At 36.5% G+C, this 26,181-nt stretch overlaps 1 protein-coding gene across 1 annotated transcript; it reads left to right on the top strand.

The window, feature by feature from the left end:
• Positions 1-6,422: 6,422 nt before the first annotated feature.
• Positions 6,423-18,807, top strand: LOC306766220 (guanine nucleotide-binding protein G(i) subunit alpha-1). Its single transcript, XM_079253858.1, has 9 exons — positions 6,423-6,893; positions 9,880-9,922; positions 11,543-11,684; positions 12,321-12,478; positions 12,585-12,713; positions 13,081-13,210; positions 13,293-13,446; positions 17,263-17,455; positions 17,538-18,807. The coding sequence occupies exons 1-8, from the start codon at positions 6,776-6,778 to the stop codon at positions 17,451-17,453; spliced, it is 1,065 nt and encodes a 354-aa protein (XP_079109984.1). The 5' UTR covers positions 6,423-6,775; the 3' UTR covers positions 17,454-17,455; positions 17,538-18,807.
• The last annotated feature ends 7,374 nt before the right edge of the window (positions 18,808-26,181 follow it).

Raw genomic sequence — 26,181 nt, 5'->3', positions numbered from 1 at the left:
ATTCTTTATTTCTTAATACTAAGTGTCAAACAGATGAGATGTTGTTTGTATGTTCAAGACATAAGCATTTTCTTTTTTATTGTGTGTTTTATTTTAATATTTTGTTGTGTATTGTCCTTTTTTGTTCAGAAAAAAAACAGCAATGGTAAAAATATCCTCTCACCAGACATCCGTAAAACCGACTGTTTAAATCTACCCTTAAAACACACCTGTTCAAGAAAACATACTCTCTAATCACTCTGTCCCACAGTTTTTATGTTGTGGTTTGCTTCTTACTGTTGTTTTAATGCCTGTTACTGTTGTACAGTGTCCTTCAGTGACTTGAAAGGTGCTTTTAAATAAAATGTATTATTATTATTAACATGGCAGATTCAAGTTATGATACTAACAAAAAAACTGAACAGAATAGTTTCAGACAGCTAGCCAACTTTCTCTTCTTCACATCCCTGCAGTGACCTGCCTGTGGATCGACCTAGTGCTGTGTATTTCTCTCCTCTGCTGCAGCTCGACCTTAAAGGGGCATTGTGTGTTTTTAACACAGCACAAACGGCACCATGTCTCAGGAAGTCAGTAGGTATTACAATACAACATATTTATAGCCAAAACTTCTCATTAAAGTGAAATTCAAGGTCTTGGTGTTTTCTCCCTTACGAAAACTAGAGCAACAAATCTTGCTTAATCCTTTCTATTTGTACTTTAGGGCAAAAAACATGGTTTAATCCGGTTGAGGGGAAATAGTTAAGTTTGCCTGCTCCAGTTTGCATTGCAGAAATTCTCATGCTCTTGACAGCCATGTGACTGGCTGACACAACACAGAGCAACAACACTCAGATGACAACACAAACACAGAGGAAGTTATGTTTTTAGGCAAGAATGCCAGCACTCCATTACTAATGTGTAATAGATTCTATATTGAACCTCTAAAGGACAGTAATTTGGTGCAACACATATTTTTATACGTGTATCATGACATCAATAACCAGAGAAAGACAATAAATGTTCCTTGTTTGGATGGAAGGATGGAAACCAACTCTGAGAAGTTCTTACTCCTCAAATCCAGTCAGATGGCATCCAAGTAGAGGAAACACTGAAATGTTGCTGAATTAAATCCTCTCCAGTAATTCTGAGGGTAAAACATGTAATCATCTACAAAGTCTCTCAGAAATTCAAGGTAACTTGTGTGCTTAATACAAGGTTTCTAATGTCAATGTGAATGCTCCCACATCAGGAGAACAGCACAATAGCACACACTGCAAGGCTGCTTCTCAAAAAGAACATTGCCTCTTTTCAAAGATCACATGGACGAGCCTGAAGGCTGATAAAGAATCATCTTGTGCTGGATAATGAAGATCTTTATCCATATTTTCAGAGATATGGTGGCACATGAGACACAGTGGTGGTAGTGTTATGGTTTAGTTCAGTGTTTGACAACAGCCATGCCAGGATGACTTGGAACAACGAATCCTCAATATTACCTTAGATTCAGAAAGAACATGGCAACACATGTCCATGAACAGGGTTGGTAGCAAAACAACAACCATAAGCACAAATTAAATCTTTCATGGTGAAGAAATCCAATTCAATTCAATTCAATTCAACTTTATTTATATTGTGTCAAATCACGACAATGCCATCTCAAGACACTTTACAGATAGAAATGTAAGTAATGTTTGATCAAGTCATATCCTCGACTTTATCAAATGGAAATGTAATTCATTAAACTTTATTGAAAAAGCTGGGGGATTTAAAATAGCAGAGGTTATCCAAAATTATATGCAATGGTACAAAAATGTTTAATTCTTTAAATTCTTTAAATGTTGCAACTTTCTGATATATTTCAAGACAACATGCAATTTTCTGTTAAAATGTAAGATTTAAAGTCAAAATGTAAGATTTATACAACAGTTTTCACTGTTTAATGATCCAAATAGCTGTCAGCTCCACCAACATTGACTTTGGGACTCAGAAAAGGGATAAACTTCTCTTTAATGGCCTCTCAGTCAGTTGTTACCTGCTCTCCTGTTTTCTGCTGTTTCATGACTGTGCTGCCACCTGGAGGACTGACAGCTGTCTCTCCATCAGTTGGATATACCTCACAGGCGTAAAATAGTCAGTAATTAAAAATGTTTAGTAGCTCAAGTCCCAAGAGGCCAGTTGGTTTTTCAAGGTCAGATGTTGACATGTTTACATGTCATTAATACTGAAGTGTTTCCTTTGGTTACTATTGATATATGTCAGTTCTAAAGCATTGTATTTTTGTTTTAAAACCTCTTCAGTATAACAGGTGAGATATTTAATATTTTAAATGCAAATATTGTTTTTTGCTTGAAGAGAAATATTTTTAAACTATTTATTTCAAGAAGTCAAGAAATTCATTTGAATAAATCCATCTAAACAGCTACCGGTGTGTCGAAACATGGTGGCACACTGCGCTCTACTAAAGCTAAAGATTAGTTACATGCAGATGTCAATTTCCCAATCAAGATTAATAAAGTAAATGTTCCTATTGTTGTTGTTGTTTTAATGAAAGTTAACAACTCCCATGCATACATTTTCAGACTTACATTCATGCAGACACATCCAACCCAAACTAACTCAGAAACACTGAAACTTGTGATTTAAATTAAATCACCAGGATGTAGGACAAGAGTGTTTAATGCTCATTGTTTATTGATAAAGCACTCTCAGATCTCCAGCAGATCAGCCCTACAAAGATTATGATTCATATCATGTGTATTTGTATTGTTCTGGACTATTTAATCAGGAATCTTAAAACACAGTTTGATATTGCTGTAATCCAAACTCATCCAGTTACCTTAGTGTAGAATAAAGGATTTACACACACACACACTAATTGGCCTCTGATCTCTGAAGAGTGAAGGGATCATCAGAGTGCTGATGAGCTGCTCTATCATCCCACTGTTCTTCAACACACTCGTGAGGACCCATCACTTAGAAGAGTCAAAACATTTCCTGCTGCCCGGGGTTTCACTGACATGGTGGTGCCATGGCAACAATGATACATATCCCTCCCCAGTCAGAAATAACCCAACACACCTTCCTTTGAAGCCCTGACTTATATTTCACCGATGATTACTAACAAGGTCGTGTGCTGTTTGCGTCGGTGCTGTACATGCAAAGAGAAATCTTTCCATGTTCATTTAGAGTGGAAAAATGATGGCACTACTTTGCATCATGTTGGAGCCATCTGCAAAGGAAATCATATGTAAAGTAAGGAGATGAATTCTGACCACATCGCAACCCTTTCCCATCCTGTATTCACATAAAACAACTGAGAACATGATGGTTCACTGGCGGTTAAACTGATTCTGATGATTGAATGAGAACATGAAGAGTTACTGATTTTTCTCCGTGTTTTTACCATACACAGACGCAATCAGCATCATTTAAATAACTGGCCGAAAAAATAAACTCATGTGTGCTCAATCACATCATTTGAAATCGAAATTTTCATACCCTGTTTATTTTAGCTGTGTAGATTTCAGGCGCTTTGGACCCAGAGCTCATTTGAATTCATGGATGTGGTCACGGCAAAGCTGAACCACAGGGTGTAGCCCTCATTTGGGAGCTTTAGTTTATCCCTCCACCACCTGACAGCAGCACAGCAGGTCTTTCCCATCAGAGCAACCACTCCTTGGATTCAGTGTTTTTCATTTCTCTTTTAAATAATTGATAAGCGAAATTCATTTTATTGTGGTTTGTTTCAGTCCATGCCTTATTAATGTGTAATGTTTGTTGTTGGAGGAAACAATCTTGTCATGTATATATATATATATATATATATATATATATATATATATATATATATATATATATATATATATATATATATATATATATATATGTGTGTGTATCATGGTGCTTCTATCTTTTTTGTCAGCTTTTTCTGTTATGGCCCTTGAGATAGGATTCTTAAAACTGACACTGTATTTTTTAAATCAGAGTATGAATACACACTGTATAGTTCATGTTATAAAATAAAAAAATAAAATGGGTTTTCCATTATAACTAAATTGCATGTTATTTTCTTCTTAAAGTAGTGCTGTCCAGTTTGTTTTTTCATTCTAACATATTGCAGCACTCTTGCAGATAATTACAGACTTGCATTCCAAATTAGCCCCGACAGCACAAGTGTACTGTGAATTATATTAATTGTGTTTCATTGTCTCATAAAATCAACATGAGCCATTTAATTTCAGCTGAATCATGTTCTTGCCTGCACAACATAATATTTACAACATGCCTGAAAAAAGCTTCAGTAGCTTCATTAATTTTTGTCTAACATTAAAATTATGATTAATACTATTTAGAAAAACAAGGAGTTTACAAATTTGTGAACTTAATAGCTTAACAGTTGAATAATTCACTGTGTTAAAAATAAAAACTACTGTAAGGATTTTATGAAAGATTGTTTTGATTCAGAAACCAAAGAATTCTAGATATCTTTGCAAGAAAAACAGTACCGAACCGGTGGTTTTTGGGGTCTCAGGCAATAATCCTTACATTTTACTTATGTAAGCCATTTTAAGTGAACAGTTTGTCAGTGGATCCACAAATGCAACTTAAAATGACTATAAAACAACAAACAATGACAACACAACTAAAAAGTAGTGTTAGTTCTCCGGGTTCAGACTCATTAATCGACCGAGATAAAGTGGAAAACTATTGTGGTTTAATGAATCAAACCTCTTTTCAGAAAAGGTGGATGCAGTTTCTGTCAATACATGTTTCTAAATCTATCATCTGTGATGGGGCTCCGTTAATGGACAGGGAATTGTTAACCTGTCTCTAAGGGTACCTTTACTGCAAAGTAGTTTTACTCTGAAGCAGCCAGCATCCAGATGAATCTTTCAGCAAAACATTTGCACATTTGATCATATGTCAAGCATATAATAATGTTTATTCCAGAAGCTGAAATGATTTGACTACAGTCCAGACCTGTCCAATCCCGGAAACATGTGGAGCATTGTCAAACAAAAATAAAAGAATCTGTGCTTTCTGTCAACAAAAGATTTGATATTGAGAAAAAATAGGAACAATTTAAAAGGGAAAACTAAAGTGGATGGTCTCCTTGGTTTAGAAATGTTTGTACAGTGTATTTGAAAGGGAAGATAAAGTAACACAGTGGTGTAATTTAATTTTTCAGATTCAGTAAATCAAGTTCAAATGATAAGATTCATTCATTTTCCTAACCGCTGAATCCAATTCAGGGTCGCGTGGATCTGGAGCCTACCCCAGCAGTCTTTGGGTGAAAGGCAGGGTACACCCTGGACAGCTTGCCAGGTCATTGCAGGGCCACAAGTACACAAACAACCACTCACATTTTCTCCTAGGGGCAATTACCCCTACCCAATCAACCTAACATGCCTGTCCTTGGACAGTGGGAAGAAGCCGGAGTACCCAGACAGGGCGGCTGTAGCTCAGGAGAAAGAGCAGTTGTCCTTCAACTGGTAAGTTGGGGGATCGATTCCAGGCTTCCCTTGAAATGTGTCCTAGGGCAAGACACTGAACCCCAAACTGCCCCCTGATGTGTATGGTGTGACTGTGTGTGAATGGGTGAATGTGACAAGTAGTGTAAAGCACTTTGAGTGGTCTGTATGACTAGAAAAGCGCTATAGAAGTACAAGTCCATTTACCAGAGAGAAACCATGCATACATGGGGAGAACATGCAAACTCCACACAGTGACCAAAACTCAGCCCAGCCAAGTGACCTTTTTGCTGTGAGGCCACAGTGCTAACCACTATTCCCCCAACTGTGAACATGTGAAAACTTTTAGTGTATTTCCATTTTTAAAAATGGAAGTTTAAAACCAGTATATATATATATATATATATATATATATATATATATATATATATATATATATATATATATATATATATATATATATATATATATACCAGTATATATATACATATATATATATATATATATATATATATATATATATATATATATATATATATATATATATATATATATATATATATATATATACTGGTATATATATACCAGTATATATATACATATATATATATATATATATATATATATATATATATATATATATATATATTTTCACCTAACATGCTTTTTTATATATGTTCTGAATTAAATCAAAGCAATTAAAGATTTTTATGATTACTGACTGTTGATTTGTGAAATTCACGAGAAATTTTAAATCAAGATCTGAATCAAAAGAACAAACTAATGATATAATACTGTTTTCTGTGAATAGGAATATAAACATTTAATTCTTGAGCAATTTTTGTCTAGCAATTGGTTTTTTTGGTCTGATTTTATAAAAATCTTAGGTTTTGTTTTTTTTTGTTGTTTTTTTTTTAAGCTTGTTGCTTTGTCACGCATGCGCAGTTGACGTGTAGATGAGAAGAACAGGAAGCGAACATTTTTTAAGACCCCGTCACAGATGCAACAATTTCTGCTTCGTTTCTGTGTGAACGACTCCACCCGCCCGACCTGCTGGAAGACTGTACCGTTTTTAGGACAGGCTGATATTATTAAACCCAGGCATTGTGGCTTACAAACAATAAAGAGGTCTTTGCTTTAACCAGTCGTAAAATTTTGAGTGCGAGGTTAGGGCGTGTTGGAGAGACAGACTGCCCCCCCCCCCTCCTCCTCCTCCTCCTCACTGGATGCTAGCTCGGTAGCCTTTGCATGTCGTTGCTCTCTTAGTCAAAGTTGTGTTTTAGTCTGCGTTTATTTTATTTATTTGGAGGTCAGGAGAGAAGAAGATGGGATGTACTCTGAGCACGGACGACAAGGCGGCGCAGGAGCGGAGCAAGATGATCGACAGGAACCTCCGGGACGACGGAGAAAAAGCTGCTCGGGAGGTCAAGCTGCTCCTGCTCGGTGAGAGAAAGATGGATGGGCGAGGGACATGAGTGTCTGTGGGTTTGCTGGGAAGCGACTTTAAATCTTCCTAGTAGCTGTTACAAATTTTATACAGGTCTTCATATGTTAGCAGATCCTTGTTTATGAGTTAAAGTTGTGAATAACGGGGTGAAGCTGGTGGAACTAGCGGGCGACGCAGCTCGAGACATTTCAGGCTTTTTCTGAATGGCAAGGCGGCGGTGCGGCTAGCGAAAAAAAAAAAAAGTTTCAGCTGCTGTTCCTCTGCTGTTTTCTTCTTGCTCGACGGATTTAAAGCAGATATAGTCTATTAGTCAGTACTGGCTATCATGATCTGTGGTTACTTTTGGCTCCGGTCGCTTTTATCTTGCAGTAAGTCTGTAAGCTAATTTAACTAAGGCAATTAGCTACTTAGCTAGTGTGCTAGCCTCGATGCTAGCTAGGATTAGTTAGCCAACAAGGCTTAAAATGTCCGAGCTGCTAATTGAATAAGTCTGCCTGTGCGATTTATGTCCGTATATGCTGAGCTTTATGTGCCAGGTTTTTTATATTTGTATTTTTAGGAATAAAAAGGGTGATTATGATGACTAGTTAGCTGCCCATCTCACATTAAAGACAGAGTAAATGACAACATTTCAGACTTGTGAACTTAATATTGTGATTTGCAGGATAAGAGTAAATCCACAAACACTTAATTCATATGGTCACTATAGGGGATAAATGAGGATTGAAAGCTGACATCTAGAGTAATACCATCGACTTTCAGGCATGTCAAGTGTTGCTCAACAAGTCTGAAAGCTTTTTCATTACTTGGACGAAATGGCTTTTATTTGTAGTTTGATTTGCTTTATATAATGTATTTCTGTTCCTTAAATATATAAATAAGAATCCTCAAATGGACTGATGTATTAGTAATTTAATTTGATGTATCATAAATAGATGATTTATGCTTGTTTCTATTAAAGAAAAAAAAAAACCTTAATAGTTTGTGTTCTTAGGGTGCAAAACATTTAGAAAATTATATATTTAATATAGAAAACATCTTTTAATAGTTCCCGTTATCAGTCTTGTGAATAATTGTCTTTAAAGAAAGCTGCCCCACCCTCTCCAGTAGAGCAGGTTCACTTTTTTCCTTCTACATATGAATAGATGGGGTAATAGTTGCATAGCAACTTCAGCAGCCCAGTGACAGCAGTATGAGTTTGTGGCACCTTTAAGGACAAAGTAGACATGACTTGGTGGATTTCTAGCTGTTTGGCTGTCTGCAACCCTCTATGACAATGCAAGTGTTCTTTGTCTTATATTTAGTCTCATGTATGTCGCTGACGCCACTTTTTTTTCCTGAATATGCAACTGCAGGCACTGCAGGTTGTTCAGTTGTGGTCACTTTGTGTGCCTATGTGCATCATTTCAGATGATGATTTGAATGTTCACGGCTTTTTTCTCCTATAGTGCTTCCCACAGTCACCTGTATGAGGTAGGGGGAATGGCTTCATGATTTATAACCCGATCAGGGTATTGCACATAAATATAAACTTAATTCCCATATTTGCTGTGTTGGTTGTCTGTCACATTATCTGTATTTAAAAGGGAGGCACATGCTTTATGTGATGCACACAAACATTTGAAAAAGGCTAACAAAGCGTTTTGTATGTCATCTTTGTGGAAGATGAAGCTAAGATAGAGGGGACACATTTTGCTGCTGACATCTACTTTCAATATTTTGTTTTTTTGTTTTTTTATCAGACCGTCTTGTAAAACCACTTAACTCTGAACAAACATGAAACACTAAATTTTTCAGATTTTTTATTAATTAATTGTGCCATTCAAATCTAGCAATTTAATGAACTGCAAGTGTGGAATCACATTAGAAATCTAAGCAGTGTGTTTGGTAATATTCCCTCTGTTGTATGTGGTGTTTGTCATGTGGGACAGTGAATTGATGCACATTGTTGCTCACCTGAGAGCTTATGGTCCCACTGGAGGCAATATAATTAAAATGTTATGTGCTCAGCTCAAAACACTCCTGGATCTCAGAGGGACCTGTACAGCTTTATGTGAGGCACTGTACAAAACACTTTTTATAGGTAAATCAAGTGGATGTCTGAGCTACACATTAGTATGCAGCTTAGCGCTTACATGTTGATGTTTATAGTCAATAAACCTGTAGCGATTGTAATGTTTAATCTATTTCAGTGCCATGCAAATCAGAAGGCCTATATGGGATACATGCTGTATGACCCCTCAGAGCCCAGCCTTGCTGATAAAACCCCAGTTTGTATCCCAGGGAAATGTAAGCCGTGTATAATCTCATTGACAAGAGGATCCAGTTGATTAATCCAATTGCTGTAAGACTCTACTAAATCAACCTTAGTCACCTCTTTACGGCTTTCAGATAAATCTAGGTTAAGGGGTGTAAAACCCCATTATATTGAAACAGAGAGATGCAGCCTCTTGCAGTAATCAACTGAACTGATAAGCCTGCTTGGGAAAAACATTAAACTGAAGATTTTACTTTGGATGCTGGGCATTAAGTTTTTTAATTTTAGGTTGAGATATTTGTTTTAGAAATGCTTCTAGTTTTATACTGTATGTTTAGCATCTTTTACTCAACACTTAATTTCACACTTCACTGCATTTTGTGGTTTTTATTTATTGATTTTTGTGTGTGTGTGTGTTTTCCTGAAGAAAAAAATTAAGCTTAAAATGTAACAATTTATTAAAAGAAGTTCAAAATATGACCCTGCAACAGCAAGAACTTGGTGTCATGCAGAGCCTTTTCTCAGTAAATGAGCTCTTTGTACTTGCATACCGATGTCCTTGTGGTTTAGTACCTAGATAGAGTATGCTTTCAAGCTCTGAGTGTTAAAATTGAACCATTTAGCAATAAATCTGATGTTTTTGTCGCTTAAAATAACTTTAACTCAGTGATTCAACTGTAATTTAATTTCTTTTTTATCTGTTATTCTTTTGTTTTCCTTTTCAGGTGCTGGAGAATCTGGAAAAAGTACAATTGTGAAACAGATGAAGTAAGTCTGAACAGTCGGTAAAACCATTTAACAACACAGAAAGCTCTGCTCAGTTAAAAAACCAGCTAAAGACCGTTTTAACACCAGTTCACCTGAAACAACTGTGATTATTGGAAATCAGCAGGTCATGCTCCATTGATGTTTGTGACAAAAATTATACTAATTCTTTGAATCATCGACATTCACCACATTACTGTGAAGGGTTGTAATGAGATGCCTGGTATCCTCTGTAAGCGCTGGCAGTTTTATTGAAGCTGTAATTTTCAGTTCTCTCTTAAAGGTGGGACAATATATTGTTAGATTTCCAGTAAGAAGCAGTACATCCTTGATGGGTAGAAAACATGTGTCTGAGTACTTGGACACAAAACAATCATTATTTAATCATAGGCCACTAAAAGCATTAAAATTAGGTCCGTAATTGAGGATTTTAATCTTGTTTTGGACAAGTTATTTTAAGGAACCACAAAAAATCAATGTACAGATGTTTTATAAAAAAAAATAAATAAAAAAAAAGTTTTATTGCAAATTATTAACAATGTTAAAGAATGCAGAAGATAAAACTAGTAGGGTAGACTAAGGGGTCCAGCTCTAATTCTGCAGGTTTTCCATGTATCCCAGCTCCAACACACGTGAATCAAACTAATCAGTCATTGTGCAGAACTTCATTGGCTGTTGGATCCATTTAATAGAAGCCAGGTGGGTTAGAACAGGGATACATGGAAAACCTGCAGGACAGTGGCCGTTTGGGCACCCCTGATCTAGACCGTCTATGGGTGGGCACATAATAAACAAGTTAGCAGAGTGTGAAATTTGACTGGCACTGCCACATATAAAGCTAGCTTGTGGAAATACTTCAGCTTCTATGGCTGGCTTCATTTTTTCTGAAGGTCTGGTGTGTTTGGGGAGATGTGAATGAACAAACAACATAATCTAACTGTGAGATTCCCACCCATGCTTGACCTTTGAAAAAGCAGAATTTTTTTTTCTCAATGGTGAAACATCTTTGGCTGAATTCATTTGCCTTACTTTCACTTTTCATCTGAACCCTCCCCCTAATTTAGTGTCTAGCCAACCATAAATGAATTATACAATCATCTAAAATTAACATCCAACAAGGGCCAATGTGGGTTCATTTTGGGTTTGCTGGATAAATAGATTGAGTAATCAGCCAGGTGGTTGGTAAATCATTTTAAACTGCAGTGTTTTCATGCTAGTCAGCTGACACAAATGTGCTCCTGATTATTCACATACTTGAGAATGAAATCGGGACAACCTTGATGCCTTCTACTCAACAGTGTGGCTCATTGTTTTTAGGATAGGAACAATATCACTGGAGTGCTGTAATTTATTAAACATTTGCTCAGTTTTATGTGTTTTTGCTTCACATTTGTTTCTTAATTTTTTTCTTTTGTAAATAAAATGGCTAAATGAAATTTATTTTTGGTCAAATAAGGCCTGATGTTGCTTTACAGTTAAAGTTAGTATGGCGCATTTATGCACACGTACCTGAAATCCTAACCCAGTACCTGTAACATTTTATAAAAAAAAAAAAAAAAAAAATTTCTAATCATGTTAGAACTATTTGGAGACAACTGCCAATATCTTCTCCTTGTTTTCAAGGATTATCCATGAAGCCGGCTACTCAGAGGAGGAGTGCAAGCAGTACAAGGCCGTGGTCTACAGTAACACCATCCAGTCCATCATTGCCATCATCAGAGCTATGGGACGCCTTAAGATTGACTTTGCTGTTAAAGGCAGAGAAGTGAGTTCAGGAAAACAAACTTTACCAGTACACTGTGGGACTTTTACATGTGATGAGTGTTTATGTCAGTGCCATAAAGGTAATGGGTACTAATAGTTGTTGATTTGTGTCGTGCTTCTTAGGATGATGTGTGATTAAGTTGCTTTGGGTTTAATGTCACATTTTAAACATGTAATTAAAACTTAATACTGTGAGCTATTGCTTTGAGATTCATGGACAGAAGTATTTCCTGTGCAGGAGGATGAGTTTAAACTGAAATAAGAAGAAACAGTTGTGCTTTTCTTGGATTTAAGAGACCTTTTTACCCTTTTGTTTCCTTTTTTTTTTTTTTTTTTGACCTCTGGCATGGTAAAAGACTTACTTGCCTTAGCATGACTAGCCTAGCGCCGTCTTTGAGACATAACAAACCGACAGACTTTCCTTCATTGTATTTATATTCTTACTAGCATGGTTTTATTGTTTATCTTCATAAGCTGTATCATTTAAAAACTCTATTATGCAAATATATCACGCAAAGGATGCTTGTTGTTGGCTACCCTCATTTTGTTAAGAATTGTTCAATAGATGGACTTCTTCTAAAGTTTAGATAAATTTAAGAGAAACAGATAAGTTTGTTTTAACTGGACTTCTCTGTAGGATGATGCTCGGCAGCTGTTTGCCCTCGCGGGTTCAGCAGAAGAAGGCTTCATGACAAGCGAACTGGCTGGAGTGATTCAGCGGCTGTGGAAGGACGGGGGCGTTCAAGCCTGCTTCAGCCGATCCCGGGAGTACCAGCTCAATGACTCTGCAGCTTAGTGAGTCCAACACATTGACACACACAAACCACAACCTGTTCACTTGGCAGAGTCACTCTTTCTTAACTTTAATGTTTTTAATTTTTTTTTTTCTTTCTTTCAATAGTTACCTAAATGACCTGGACAGGATATCCCACGCTGCTTATGTTCCCACCCAGCAGGATGTGTTGAGAACCAGAGTCAAAACTACTGGTATTGTGGAAACACACTTTACTTTCAAAGATCTGCACTTCAAGTGAGTATAATTACCAAAACCTTTCAGTCTTATGTTGGTTTAAAACCTTCAGTAGCCCAACCACATTATTTAATTATTTGTAAACATTTTCTAAACACAATACAAGTATAAATTGGGCCTTGTATATTTATTATATCTTGTGTTCTGTTGTTTCACACCAGAAAGTTGTGCCTCTGTCATGATGTAATGTCTGACTGTGTTGTATTAAACAAAGCTGCTTTAAATAGTCACACCACAAATAATCCCTGACTTGCCATTTTAAATGTGCACATTGTAGTTTGCTCCTGACAGCAGCTGAAAATCATGTCACACCGATGGATACATGTTTGCGTGGTGCAGTTTTTCAACTGTGTTTCTGTGGTCTCAGAATGTTTGATGTAGGTGGACAGAGATCAGAGAGGAAGAAGTGGATCCATTGTTTTGAGGGAGTCACTGCCATCATCTTCTGTGTGGCTCTGAGCGACTACGACTTGGTGCTGGCTGAGGATGAGGAGATGGTAAGCATTGTCAGACTTCGCTACATTCAACCCCCCCAAGGCTAGATTTTTCCTACCGTTGTGCATCTCTTTGCTGCTTCAGAATCGAATGCATGAGAGCATGAAGCTGTTCGACTCCATTTGCAACAACAAGTGGTTCACAGACACCTCCATCATCCTCTTCCTCAACAAAAAAGACCTGTTTGACGAGAAGATCAAAAAGAGCCCACTCACTATCTGCTACCCAGAATATGCAGGTGAGTCACAAACACAAACATATGCAATGCAGAGCAAGTGATCTGTACATGCAAATGCTGTATTTTCTATGCGGCTACTGCAAATGACCAAACCATAAACTGAGAACAAGGCGTAGATTTTAAACATTAACATTTAAAGATTTCTATGAATAGTCGAACAAAATCATTTGAGAACTTACCAAAAAACATACTATTGTTTTTAGTGATATTACCATAAAGTTGCTGAGTTTTTAGAAACACATTCTGTCTTCCTTTGAGTGACTCGGAGGTGTGGTAGTCTCTCCGATCCTTCTCTCTGCTCTGTGTGGGTTGCATCACATTGAAACAATACAGCTTTGTCAGGTCCTCCAACAACTCCTCATGTTTGTATTTAACAGATGTTTCAGTATGATCGATTTCTATCTTTTTGTGTGGTTTTGTTTTTATGTTTTTTTTTTTTGTTTTACTCCCTTCCCACCCCATAATATCACCTATGTTAAAATACAAAGAATTATTACCATAAAGTTTGTTGCAAAGAACTGGGCTAAGTTCTCCAACTTTCTACTAAATATAGCTATACTAAGTGTTGAAGTGCTATTTGAAGAGCTGAGTGTTCAGCTTGCTCCTAAACGTAGACAGGGACTCTGCAGAGCGGACAGAGTTTAATACTTTAAAATTTTTAGTGGTGTTTCATGGTATATTTTCTTTTATGTCAAGTATTCCAGTTGCCAGGTCCTTTTTAGGTAATGTGAATATTTTGATTTTATTTAATTTATTTTCTTACTTTTACATTTATGGACAATTTAGTTTTAAACTCTTAGTACATGGGCATAGACAGCATAAACATGACTAACATTTCCCTTTCATTCTGCATGAAACAAAAAATAAAGAATTGTCACCTAAATTATAAGACACATGTAGACGATCAATAACCTAATCATGACTTATAAGAACTAAAGATTTTGTATAATAGTTACCATCGATCACCAATAATCTTTACATCTTTTACAGGTAAAATATTTAAGGACTACGATTGTGTATTGGCAAAAATTTAGCAATAAGATATGTATCACAGTACCAGGGCAACTATGAGGGGTGGGTAATTGAATTAAAAAAAAAAATCAAATAACGATTTTTTTGCTTCACAAATTTCAAATTGATTTTTTTTTTTGTTAAATCTTTTTTCCCAAATAAAAAAAGTACTTTTTTTTTCTTTCTTTTTTTTTTTTTTCTTAAAGCATTTTTATTGTTTTTATTGATCTTTTTACTTGTCGTCTTGGGCATTATAGCAGCAGAATGACGTCTGGCTACTGTGTTGTTTTTTCCTAAATGAAATGAAGATGATGAGCAAAAACAGTTTTGTACGTTTTCTTTATTTTGTTTGGTTTTTAGTCTACAAAAATCAGCAATATTGAAGAATCAAGAAAATCTCAATTTAAATCAAATTGGCACCCAAAAAATTGGAATCGAATCAGGACAAAAGCATATTGTCACAGCCCCAGTAACTATACACTGTAGTGCGATATATTGTGATACAATAAGCAAGACGATATATTGTGATTTTTCTTCACTAGAATTTACTGGTATGAAAAAAGTCACAATATACAAGCTTGATACCAACTTACTGAATAAGAACAGAGGATCAAGATGTTACTATAGAATAAATAAAAATACTTGCTCTTTATGTACAAGATTACTAAAAAATTAAAATCTGCCTCAGTGAGCTCTGCTGTTCATAAAATACTGATACAGTGATATGTTGATATTTTCTTACACTCCTCTTAAGGACCAGTTTTAACAGACATGATGTGGGCAAAAGGCCCAGGCAATATGTTTATATGACCATAAACACACGTGAAACTCAGTCAAGATTCTCTAAATAACAGACGTAAAATCAATAAACATAAAAATGGCAAGAGTAAGATTAAAATGTGTCAAGGTAGTATAAAGAGCATAAAAGAGGGAAGAAATTGTTATGTATGTGTGTGTGTTTGTGTTTGCATGAATGTATAAGCGGAAGAAGAAAAGGTGTGTGTGTGTGTGTGTGTGTGCGCACGCACACGTGCGTGCATTACAGGTCAAACGTTTGGACACATTTTGGCATCAGGGTGGGAAAGTGCTGTATCCATACAGGGAGGATGATTAACAAGAGCAGTGATCAGTAGTAATCTGTTGCAGTTTCAACTTACAAGTGGTGAAAGATGTCCAAGTTCTGAGTTTGTAGATACTTTAATTATTCCAGTCCTTTGCTGCTGTCAAACAAAACAGTTTGTGGCCAAATAAAAGTCAAACTTTCTAGAACAAAGAACTTGATAAACTCTGTTGACCTGGTATGTACTGCAGATATGTAGTACGTGTGTACTAAAGATATGAATGATGCTAAAGTTTACCAGAGTTTGTCATAAAACAGGTAAAGAATATCATCCTAGACTTAGAGCCTCGTGTCATGTCTCTAGTATGCACCTTCTCATCTTTCTCCAACCTCCTGCCTGAAACCCAGACTTGATTGCAAATAAACACTTTTGATGGATGATTTAGGATGCCTATAATCTATATGGAGAGGAGATAAGTGAGGATATAGGAGTTTTACTGGAGGACCTACAACTAAAGTTGCACACGTGTCCTTTTGTAGACATTTCTTCATCATTTGTGGGATCTAAAACGGGTGAGACACATTAATGCACCTGATGCAGCTGTATCTCAGCCAGCAACACCCCGCATCAAGAATGCACTTGTTACCTCCACTCCTCTGTTTTCGGATCTATCTCAGCCTTCCACGAATGCTTCAGGACTGTTAATATAAGCATAAAAGAATCACAAATTAGCTAATAAAGTAGGTAGATCATCGCACAAATTTCCAAAATAAAAAGGGAATTAATTGCTTCCAGAATCGAAATATATCTCTGATTTGAGGAATGGAGAAACTGTTTAACAGCCACATGGACTAATTTGTGTGTTGTCTGTGAATCTGTGTTTGTTATTGTTGTCTCTTTTATCTATATGGACCATTGTGTCCGTAAAAAATAAATAAAATAAATAAATATTTAGCTGCTCTCAGAGGTATCACTCGCTCACCTCCGGCTCTTACATGTATCATAGATGGGTATGATCATTAATATAGTTAACACATCTGAAACTAAAGATGCTCCATATGTCTCTGCACTTGAGCCCAACCCGTACAGGTTGAAGCTGTCATGATTATTACATTCCAGTCATTCTTCATTTATCATGCGAATAATTTCAATTGTTGATTTGTCTCTGTTATGTTGATGTCGCTGCCATTTTTTTTAAAACATTGTAAAATTATCATATATTGATCCTTATGTTAAAAATAAGCAACAGTTGTATTGAAACTAAAATCAGAACATACGTGCATGTCTGTTTGTCTTTTACACTTTGTATGTTATTAAAAATGCCTTCAGCTCTGCACTCAGTCTGTTGGCTGGAATTGATAATGGGGAAAATGTCACTTTTTGTGATGTGATCTTGATTCAGTTAAATAATTGCAATTGGTAGTTTATTTCTTTATGATAGGCCCTGTAGAGTTTGGAAAGGAAGATGTTTTCCAGCTGAGTTGTTTCTCAAAGAAAGACTCCCAGCAAATTTTAGATTATCATTATTCTTTCAGCAGTTTGCAGAAGAGCAACTCTGAAAAAAGAAATGTGTTGCAGACTGAAATGTGAAAGACTGTAGAAATAATACAGGCCTTCAGTCTTCATCCAGTCTCTGTTTTGCTCATTGCAGGGGCTGATAGTTAAGATCTTTCGATTTTATCTGTCATTTTTATTGTAAAATAGATCCCCTAATGAGTCTTGTGTCACTTATCTCTGTTTTCAGGCGCTAACACCTATGAGGAGGCTGCAGCTTACATTCAGTGTCAGTTTGAGGACCTGAACAAGAGAAAGGACACCAAGGAGATCTACACCCATTTCACATGTGCCACAGACACCAAGAACGTGCAGTTTGTGTTTGATGCCGTCACCGACGTCATCATCAAGAACAACCTGAAGGACTGTGGCCTTTTCTAAAGGTGCGTCCTGCTGCTCTGTAGATGAGCTGGACGACTCATCTGTCATATTTCTCTCTAATAATGTTTCCTTATTTCTGTTCAGGCAGCTGCGTGGTCAGCTTACCAAGTGACTTTCTTCAAGCGGAGTCTGACTGGAGGAAACTTCCTGGGTCCTGCTGAGAATGTCACTTTTAACCTCTTATTAACTTATGTTCATCTCTAAAAGTTTTAAAGACAGTGTGTAGAGAAAACATTTTGTGTAAAATATTTGTACAACAGTCTATGGCCAGGATTTGTTTTTTTTTCTTTCTTTTTTCTTCAGTTTTTAAAATGTGCTTGTTTTACCTTATTTTTTATATATATACATAATTATATATATATATATATATAAAAGGGGGGCTTTTTTTCTTTTGTCCATAAATGAACACTTTATTTTGTGTGTAGTTGCTTGTGCCTTGCATGCCTTAGTTACAGTGTCTTTTTGTTTGTTTAGGTTTATGTAGTTGCTGCCATCCAATTCCTCTAAAGTCCCCTGATTCCATTTTTTTTTTTTTTTTTCTGGCTTCTTCATTGCAACAATTTTTGCCTCCTTGTACAAAAGAAATCAAATGAGACCAAGTCACTCTGCAGACCAATTCACTCTGATGCTGACATACTGTGAGAGCTGTGCGGTTTGCATGTGTGCCGTGAGTGAGAGCTTTGTTTTGATTAAAGCCAAATGTCTGTGAATGATGTGAGTGATGGTGTGCGAGTGGATGTGTGCACAATATAAAACAAAGGGACTTTTATTCCTCTACTTGTCATCCTCTTTCAAAGTTTTATTTTTCTAAGCGACCAAAACGAAGCCACTCGGACACATTGTGCACATTATTGGCGTGTTGTTCCAAACATTCCTGAGTGAAACATGAAGGACGGACGAGCTTTGAAAAGAGGATGGCAATGGTGGCCTTGTAGCAGACGGTAGGACCTTAAGTCAATCTGTGTTCAGTGCGTTGACAGTCGGCTGGGTACATGTGCACTGTAATTAGGATCTGTTATGGTTTCAAGTTGCATATCACCCCCACAGAACCCCCTTTACCCCAGCCCTCTGTTTCCATTGGATGGGGACATTAGTCGACTAATCTCCATTATTTTGCTAATAAAACAGTTGTTATGGTGTACCCATAGCAACTTGTCCAACTTATGTGCTTTCTATCATTTTGTGGAAATTTTTTTTTTTTTTTTTTAAAGAAAACAGCATTGAACATTCAGTCTTGTAACAAACAAAGCAAAAAACTGTCAGGTAACCCATATGTCAGAATATCCTTTTTCTTTGTTTTCATTTGTTTAAAAAGGACTGTAAAACATTCAGCTTCCCAAATGTATTTGTTCTCCTCTGCTTACATGATTGTAAATCTTTTAGTTTATATTTAGGTATAAAAAATAATAAATGTGAATATTCATTTTTGGGCTCTTAGAAATTTTATTTACAAGACAAACGAGTATAATGGACAGAAATGCAGCACAAATTGGAAAAGTGTGACTCATTAATTGTAACAGAACAAAGAAACCAAAGTATTTTGTATAAAACTTGTATAACTCAAAATGTGTTTAAAGATGAGCAGAACAAGTCCACAAAGAATTTAAAAGGAAATCCGACTTTTAAACACAGTTGTAGACTTACTTTTAACCCTCTGTGCTTGAATCGCTTCCACAATTGTTCTGAATATGTTTAACTTACTAATATTACATTCAATGAGCTTCCATAATATAAAGTTTTATCTAGCATTTGTCTCCCTCTAGCGGCTTGAATGTGCGACTACATGTGATGGCTACTTCTGTCTTAAAGGAGACAGCTGAGGAAAATCTAATCAACTATTTATATATAATTAACGTAGATTGATTTCCACCTTTCATACTAGAAAAACATTAAGCTTATAGCTATTTAGTGATGAAGTGAAACGAGAAAAAGATTATTGTGATGTGCTTGATTCAAGCAAGTGTCCTTTTCTACATTTATGCATTAAACAAAGGAATGATCTAAGAGATGATAGTATTATGAGAACAACATTCATACCCAGTGTTTAATTTTTTTATTTTTTTTTTAATTAATTTTTTTTTTTTAAATTTAGATTTGAAAGACAGAAATGAGTCAAAGTAGTGGTAAGATTGACTTCTGTCTCACAACCCTCGTGAAGCCATCACTGCTCAAGCACAATGATTAGACTTGAGCTGAGAGGACACTATTTTTGGGAGGCATTGAATGATTTAAAAGCTAATTGCCGTCATGTAGCTAATCCCCAAAGCGCCTCCAGCATGATCAAATGATGTGAATACAAAGCATCTTTAGGCTGAAGGTGTGAGTTTGAGGAAAGAAAAGGAAGATAAGTAATTAAGTTTCTGGTGGAAATCAAACAGGAAGTTGATGCTAAAGAAGCAAAGCAAGCCAACCATTTAAATGAATTAAGATGATTAAGCAAAGAGGATGGGATGAACATACAGCAGTTACAAATACTTATATTTTAACTAGACCTGAACACAACAGAAAGGTTGATGTGAGTTAAAAAATGTTTTTTAAAAAAGCAAGAAAACAACAGCACCATTAATAACAGGGAAACTGGGGTTTTTTTCCCACCTGTTTTTCTTTTTTCTTTAATGACTGATTTTCAACACTTTTCAAAAAAAGTATTTGAAATCTTTTACTATACAAAAACACTCTTATAAAAACGCAGAACCAGACTGGAAAGTGTTTATTTGGTTTTTTTTTATATATATATACAAACTAATGTAAAACCAAAAATACAACCGCATCGTCTTAAATGAGTAAGATTCAGTCATGATTAATCATCCCTGGCTGGACTGGACTCACGCACTGTTATATGTTCTCTAGTTAAGCTAATTGCACATGTTTCTGAATGTCAACTTTATTGTTTTAGCAAACATGTTTTCAATCAGTCCAAACTGTTGCTGGAAGGTCATTTTAGTCTTTTCAAGTGGATAATGCAAAGTTATTAGACAGGTGTAAGTGTGCAAAATAAAGTATAAAAAGATTATCCCACCTAATCACAGTTTTAACTGTATTTAACAAATAAGTAATAGCAAACAAATATAGATTAAAATGTTGTAGTTTATAAAAAGATTTTGTTCCTAATAAGTCAAGGTAATTTGTCAGTGTGATATGTCATGAATTCTTCACTCAAGATTGTATTTTGCTTATTTTCAGACCTACTGGGCCAGGTTGATTGTTTCATAATTACCATACACATAAAACCTTAAATAAGAGAGGTGTGCTCTCTTTTTGTATTTCTTATTGTGATTATTATTATTATCTTGTAAAAAAATGTTGTTAAAAAGTGTAGGTTAACCTGGTCATGATGATCTCTTAAAGCAAACCAAGTGCCTAAACCCCATCAAACAGACACTGCAGGCTAAACACAAAGTGATCATCTGACATTGCCACAGTGCCAGTTTGTGACAACCTGGCACTGGAAGTGTTGAAGTGGCACATATTCAAGTGATCATTCATTATTTTCAGCACATTATCATGTTATTTTTTAGTCAGTCATTAATTATAGCTTCTCAAATATGAAAAAAAGATCAGTACAGTTTTAAATAGTTACATGGGAAGCAGCATTTCTGAGCTCGAATAAAATATTCAGCCCAGTTTCACTCCAGAGTATGTCTCAGCTACATCTGTTCACGGCACCAAAGCTTTGTAGTGACAGCACAGGCTAAAAAATGATGAGACGCTGATGTTTTATTTTGCCTCATGTCTTCAAACTCAGTTGTTTTTTAAATTTCCAACCATGTTAGTATATGAGTCAGGAAGGGTTTCGTGACAGCCCTTACAAGTGTTTTTTGTGGATGCTAGAATAGGAAAGCATGAGTTTTATGGCAGTTTCAAGAAATTAAAGCTGTGTTCATGCTGTGAATTTTAAAGTTAGTCTCTTTTTGAATCCTGGAAATATACTTTTACCATTTTTGAGCTTTTCTTTGTGTAACTGCTTCATTTTATTGTGGGGGACCATTGTGTTTTCCCATGTTTTGGAATGAAGCAGCATACAGTCATGCAGACACTGATGCCTCCACAGATCTGTGAAAGTTAACATCAGCTGTGTTGGCTTCCTGGTCTCCTTAAAGTGAGGAAGTGTATCTGGATTTTGAAAAAGTGAACTCTGCCATCATAAGTTCCACTTTATAATTAATCTCATTGTGAGCTCTGAGAAAAAGCCAGTGTGATTTACATGCCAATTCCCTGAAGCCATTCGGTCTAATTAACGTACTCTCTGTGTGAGCGAAGCTGCCTCGGTCCCTCACACCTCTCTGTTTCTCTCAGATGCAACCGAGTTGTGTCTTTGATGGTGACATTTTGGAAACATTGCAAACATGGATATGATATAACCCTTTTTCAGCTCTCACATATCTCTGGATGACACAAAAAGAGATAAATATAGGAGGGTAAGTTCATTCACCTTGTCGAGAGGGCGTGATCATCTGATTCAAGGTGACCCCGCCCCCTTCCTACTCCTGTTGGGCAATAAAAACAACTTACTGTGCATTTCTTCCCTGACAACAAAACTTGGAAGCAGAGAGGCAATGAGGGAACTAAATCCATATAAGCTCTATTGAAATTCCCCGTCTGAGTGCACAGACTGTTTTGTGTTATTGTATTTTTGCCTCCTGTTGTTTGGCAGCGTGCTTTCGGATGCTCATTACTTTCTGTCTATAATGATGATATAAAGTAATATCCTTATCTTTTCTTTTTCCTGCTCCAGCTGGTGTGTGAAAACACATGCATTAACAGTCTCAGGAAGCCTCTGTGGGTAGTTTTCATGTGCAAAATAACAGCAGATTCTATTAAAACTTCGGCAGAAAGGGAAAGATTTTACATTGTATCTGATCAAATTGATTTTTAGCTGTTTATTTGTTTTCACCATCCAATGACAAAAAAAAAGGAGTCGATTCCACCATTTATGTTGTTGTTTCTGCCCGTATATCCACAAACACATCCACCACGTACTACTTAAGTATTCTGTCAAGAGAAAACCTTGAAGTGGCAATGAGTTGCTTAAAGTGACTCTAAATTTAGATTTTTCCAGCTCGTGCTTTGACAGCTGTTGGCTTTTCTCTTTGTTTTTCTGTCTTCCTAAGGTCCAAAATAGTCAAATACTCTGATCCAAATATGGATACATGAGACCTGGTCTAAAGTTTAGCATTTAATTGATCCTTCCTACACAGACACACACCAAAAAATCAGCTTATGTAACAAGAAGAAAGTACAGTGTGCCAGATTTATTTTCCCTTTGAAGGCAGCATGGGCAGATTTAATAATTTAGGAAACCAGTCATTTAAATGTTTAGCTATTGGCGTGTAAACCCGCTGATTCTGAGGATGCTACTATGCTTAAACCCTGAGATACAGCACGCTCCAGTTTGGGCTGCATGCCTCATCATTCTGCAGTTCTGACATCTACCAGCAGAGTAATAAACAGAGCAGGGATTCATTTTTCCTCTGGGAGTATAATCTCATAATCCGGCCAGTTTTCTGGTTTATGCAGTTTGTTTCTCTACTGCTGTGGTTAAACTTTCAGATTAATCTATCATCATCTGCTTAGAATTAGTGTCAAACACATTTGCTGTAGTCCATACACGATGACCTACATGGCCAAGATACTTCAGTAAGTAAAATGACAGTCAAAGGGGATCTGCTGCTCTTCATGGATTATTCACTGGGTCTAGAGACTCGTGGACCTGCGTACAATAATGTTGTGTTATGGGGAGGACATCAGAGTTTCAAAAACACACATGTTCATAAAAACATTCACACACATAAACAAATTCAAAAGCCTGAGCGTGACAGTGAGGGGGATTGTCTCCCTCAGAAGATCTGAAGGATCCGCACTTGACTTTTATATTAAATATTGAAGGAAACTTTACTTCACCCACTTCAAAAAGCCACGCAGCCATGAAAAAGTAATGGCAACAAAAGGATTTGTCATTTTCCAACGGACTTCATAGCCGTTTTGTAACTGTGACCATCTTAAAACTGGGAGAAATTTAAAGACCAGGAGCGAAAATCTTGCATGTAAATATATTTTCTTTGCTTTACAATGCTGTAAAGAGAAATAGCTCAGTGTTTTTTATTTGTTTTTACAAGGAAACTGACATTTAGAAAGTCTTTATATATGTAAAAAAGACCAAGAGAATAACTTAAAACTGAGTATTTGGGCAGAATGTGTGCAGTGAGCCCCCCCAGTCTCCCCATGTCCCATAAAATCTGCAGCTCTGACTCCACTGCAGGACTACAGACTGTATTTATACTATTTTTGATTTATCTCAAACGTAAACTTTAAATTTCAATGCAAGATTTAAGCTGCCTCAAATAAACTTGGTCAAACAACTTTAACACCTGTTACAACAGTCTGAAACCTAGTTTTTAAATTTAACTATCAGAAACTTTATATCTGATTTTCTTCTTTAGCCTTTACTGAAGTCATTGCATATTTATAAATGTAATAACTTATATAACAGTTATACCACAACCATGTCTCCAAAAAGTTGGGTAGCTGTACAACAAAGAGAATATAGTGACATAAAAAAACACTCAAATAATCTAGGGAAATTAGTAAGAGGCTGCAACCAAGTGTTGAAACAAGCAAGTGTTCAAATCATCTTCTGAAATGTGCTCATTTTCATTTTGGTGCCCACCACAAATGACTAACAAGCTTCCTTGGCTGTGCCTGTGATGATGTGCATGAAACATGCATGGTGTGGTTTTCATAAAATCATCACACTTGCTGTTGGTTTCAATCCTCCCCACGGCACTGCTTTTACATTATAGAGGATATTAGAACAGTTCCACCCATGGACTTCCACTGCGAGGCCTGGCAGAGCGCAGTGGGGCATTGGCCTGATTATAGGCAGCTGTAGCTCAAGACAAAGTGTGTTAGCTGCTCGTGCAAAAGTTTGTGGTTTGATGCCTGGCAAGACACGGACTTCTCAGATGCATGTGATTGATTGTGTGAAAGAAAGAAAAAAGGCAGAGTTCTAAGAGCTTGAAGGTTTGTCGGAGTATCCTAGCTGGACTGCAAACTTCTGGATGGAGATGTCTGAGGATTCTCCTGGTATCTGTCGGAGCCCCTTCTTCAGCATGGGGACATGGCTCCCAGTGTCTCCCAGTGCCTTCACCTTTCAGACTTTCTTTAGTTTTTCTTTCTCCAGTTTGTTGTGTTCCTTTTTCCCCGATATTGCCATTGTTGGGGATGGCTACATCGGTCACCATGGCTTTCCTTTGTTGCTTATCCATCATCACTACATCCTGTTAGGTGGCATTTTGTTCATCTTTAGCTGGAAGTCTCACAGGCTCTTCAGCCTCTTCTTCTCCACCACCTTAGGAGGTGTTTTCCATTGAGACTTAAGGATCTTCAGTCTATATTCTGCACAGATGTTTGTCTACACAATGCCAGCTGCTTGGTTATGGCGTTCCATGTCTTCTTTGCCTGCCAGCATTTTGCATTTTTATGTGTACATTGTTTGTGTAATGGTCTAATCCTCATAATACATTTATGGAATACAAATTTTAAGGAAAATGAAGAAGAAAAACATGGCAAAAACTAAAGATATATGCGTTACCATAAGGCACATCGCTGCTTTGACCAAAGAAACTTACAACTCTTCCACGCTAAAACAAAACAAACTCCAGAAAGGCTGCTGCCTTTCCTGAGAAATCATTTCATTTTCATAGATGGACTGGGAATATCATTTAATATAACATTCTATTTTATATGTTTTTGTACGGGGATGCATCATGCACTTGGCACATCAGTGAAGGGACTATTAATATCCCAGTGTATAATATTTATTGGAAGAAATGCAATATAACATTTCTAATCACGACTTTTATTGATATAAAAATTGCTTTAAATGAGTTTGTTATTGTGTTCCCATTAGATTAGAATAAGCAACATTTCTAAGAAAACGCCACAGGACATATCCCCTGCTTCTGTCATGTAACTACAGCAGACTATCAGAAAAACAGACACTATACATTTGTTGATCGTATGCTTTTAGTATGATATGTTTGTAGTTATATTTAGGTTTAGGAGGTCTTGCAAAGCATTCTGCTTTTCATCTGTAATTTCCTCCGCATCTCAACAATCCAGGTAACAGGAATAGTTTTGTCCAATGCTGCATCAACACCAGAGTTTCTGTGGAGGGGGTTGTGTATATACAAGCCTAATTTTCGTGTATAATGTGACATTGTGTCCATGCAGGTTTCACATAATACATTGAATTTAGTTCAATTACTTCAACCTGGGGAAGCTGCAGTCTTCGGGGCCCCTGGGGATCTGTGGTGCTCAGAGCAGTTGGGAATCCACTTATAGGCACATAAAATATTTAAAGCATACAGCATGTTTTTGGTAGGAAGTATTACCACATAGGCTGCATCGCTTGTTAGACCGTTTTTGTGATTAAAAGGAGTCTGCAAAGTCAAATAAAATTTTGTTTTTAAATCTCCAAAACATTTTAAACAGTCACAGGACGAAGTTTTTTTTTTTTTTTTTCATTATGCAGAGTAAACCAGTGCTAGGTGAAGTTTTATATCCTGCAGTGTAAACTGTTGCTCTTCCTACATGTCATCTCGTGTGTAAGATCAGAAGAGCCGGAGGAAGTGCCCCTGGCAGTGTAGTAAAAAAGAAGCGCCTCCCGTGTTTTTTCCCCCCTCCTCTCCATCGCTTTACGCCGAACCAGAACCATTCATCTCTCCCC

Source organism: Telmatherina bonti (assembly GCF_933228915.1).
Source record: "Telmatherina bonti genome assembly, chromosome: 2".
NCBI lineage: Eukaryota > Metazoa > Chordata > Actinopteri > Atheriniformes > Telmatherinidae > Telmatherina > Telmatherina bonti.
Note: the sequence above shows the minus strand (reverse complement) of the source record. Positions and strands in the feature narration are given on the sequence as shown.

What these genes read in the sequence shown, in the direction of transcription:
- LOC306766220 (XM_079253858.1), top strand. Translation starts at nt 6,776, where the DNA reads ATGGGATGTACTCTGAGCACGGACGACAAGGCGGCGCAGGAGCGGAGC. An exon ending in GGTCAAGCTGCTCCTGCTCG is followed by an intron (nt 6,894 to 9,879) that starts GTGAGAGAAAGA and finishes TTTCCTTTTCAG; the next exon opens with GTGCTGGAGAATCTGGAAAA. An exon ending in TTGCTGTTAAAGGCAGAGAA is followed by an intron (nt 11,685 to 12,320) that starts GTGAGTTCAGGA and finishes ACTTCTCTGTAG; the next exon opens with GATGATGCTCGGCAGCTGTT.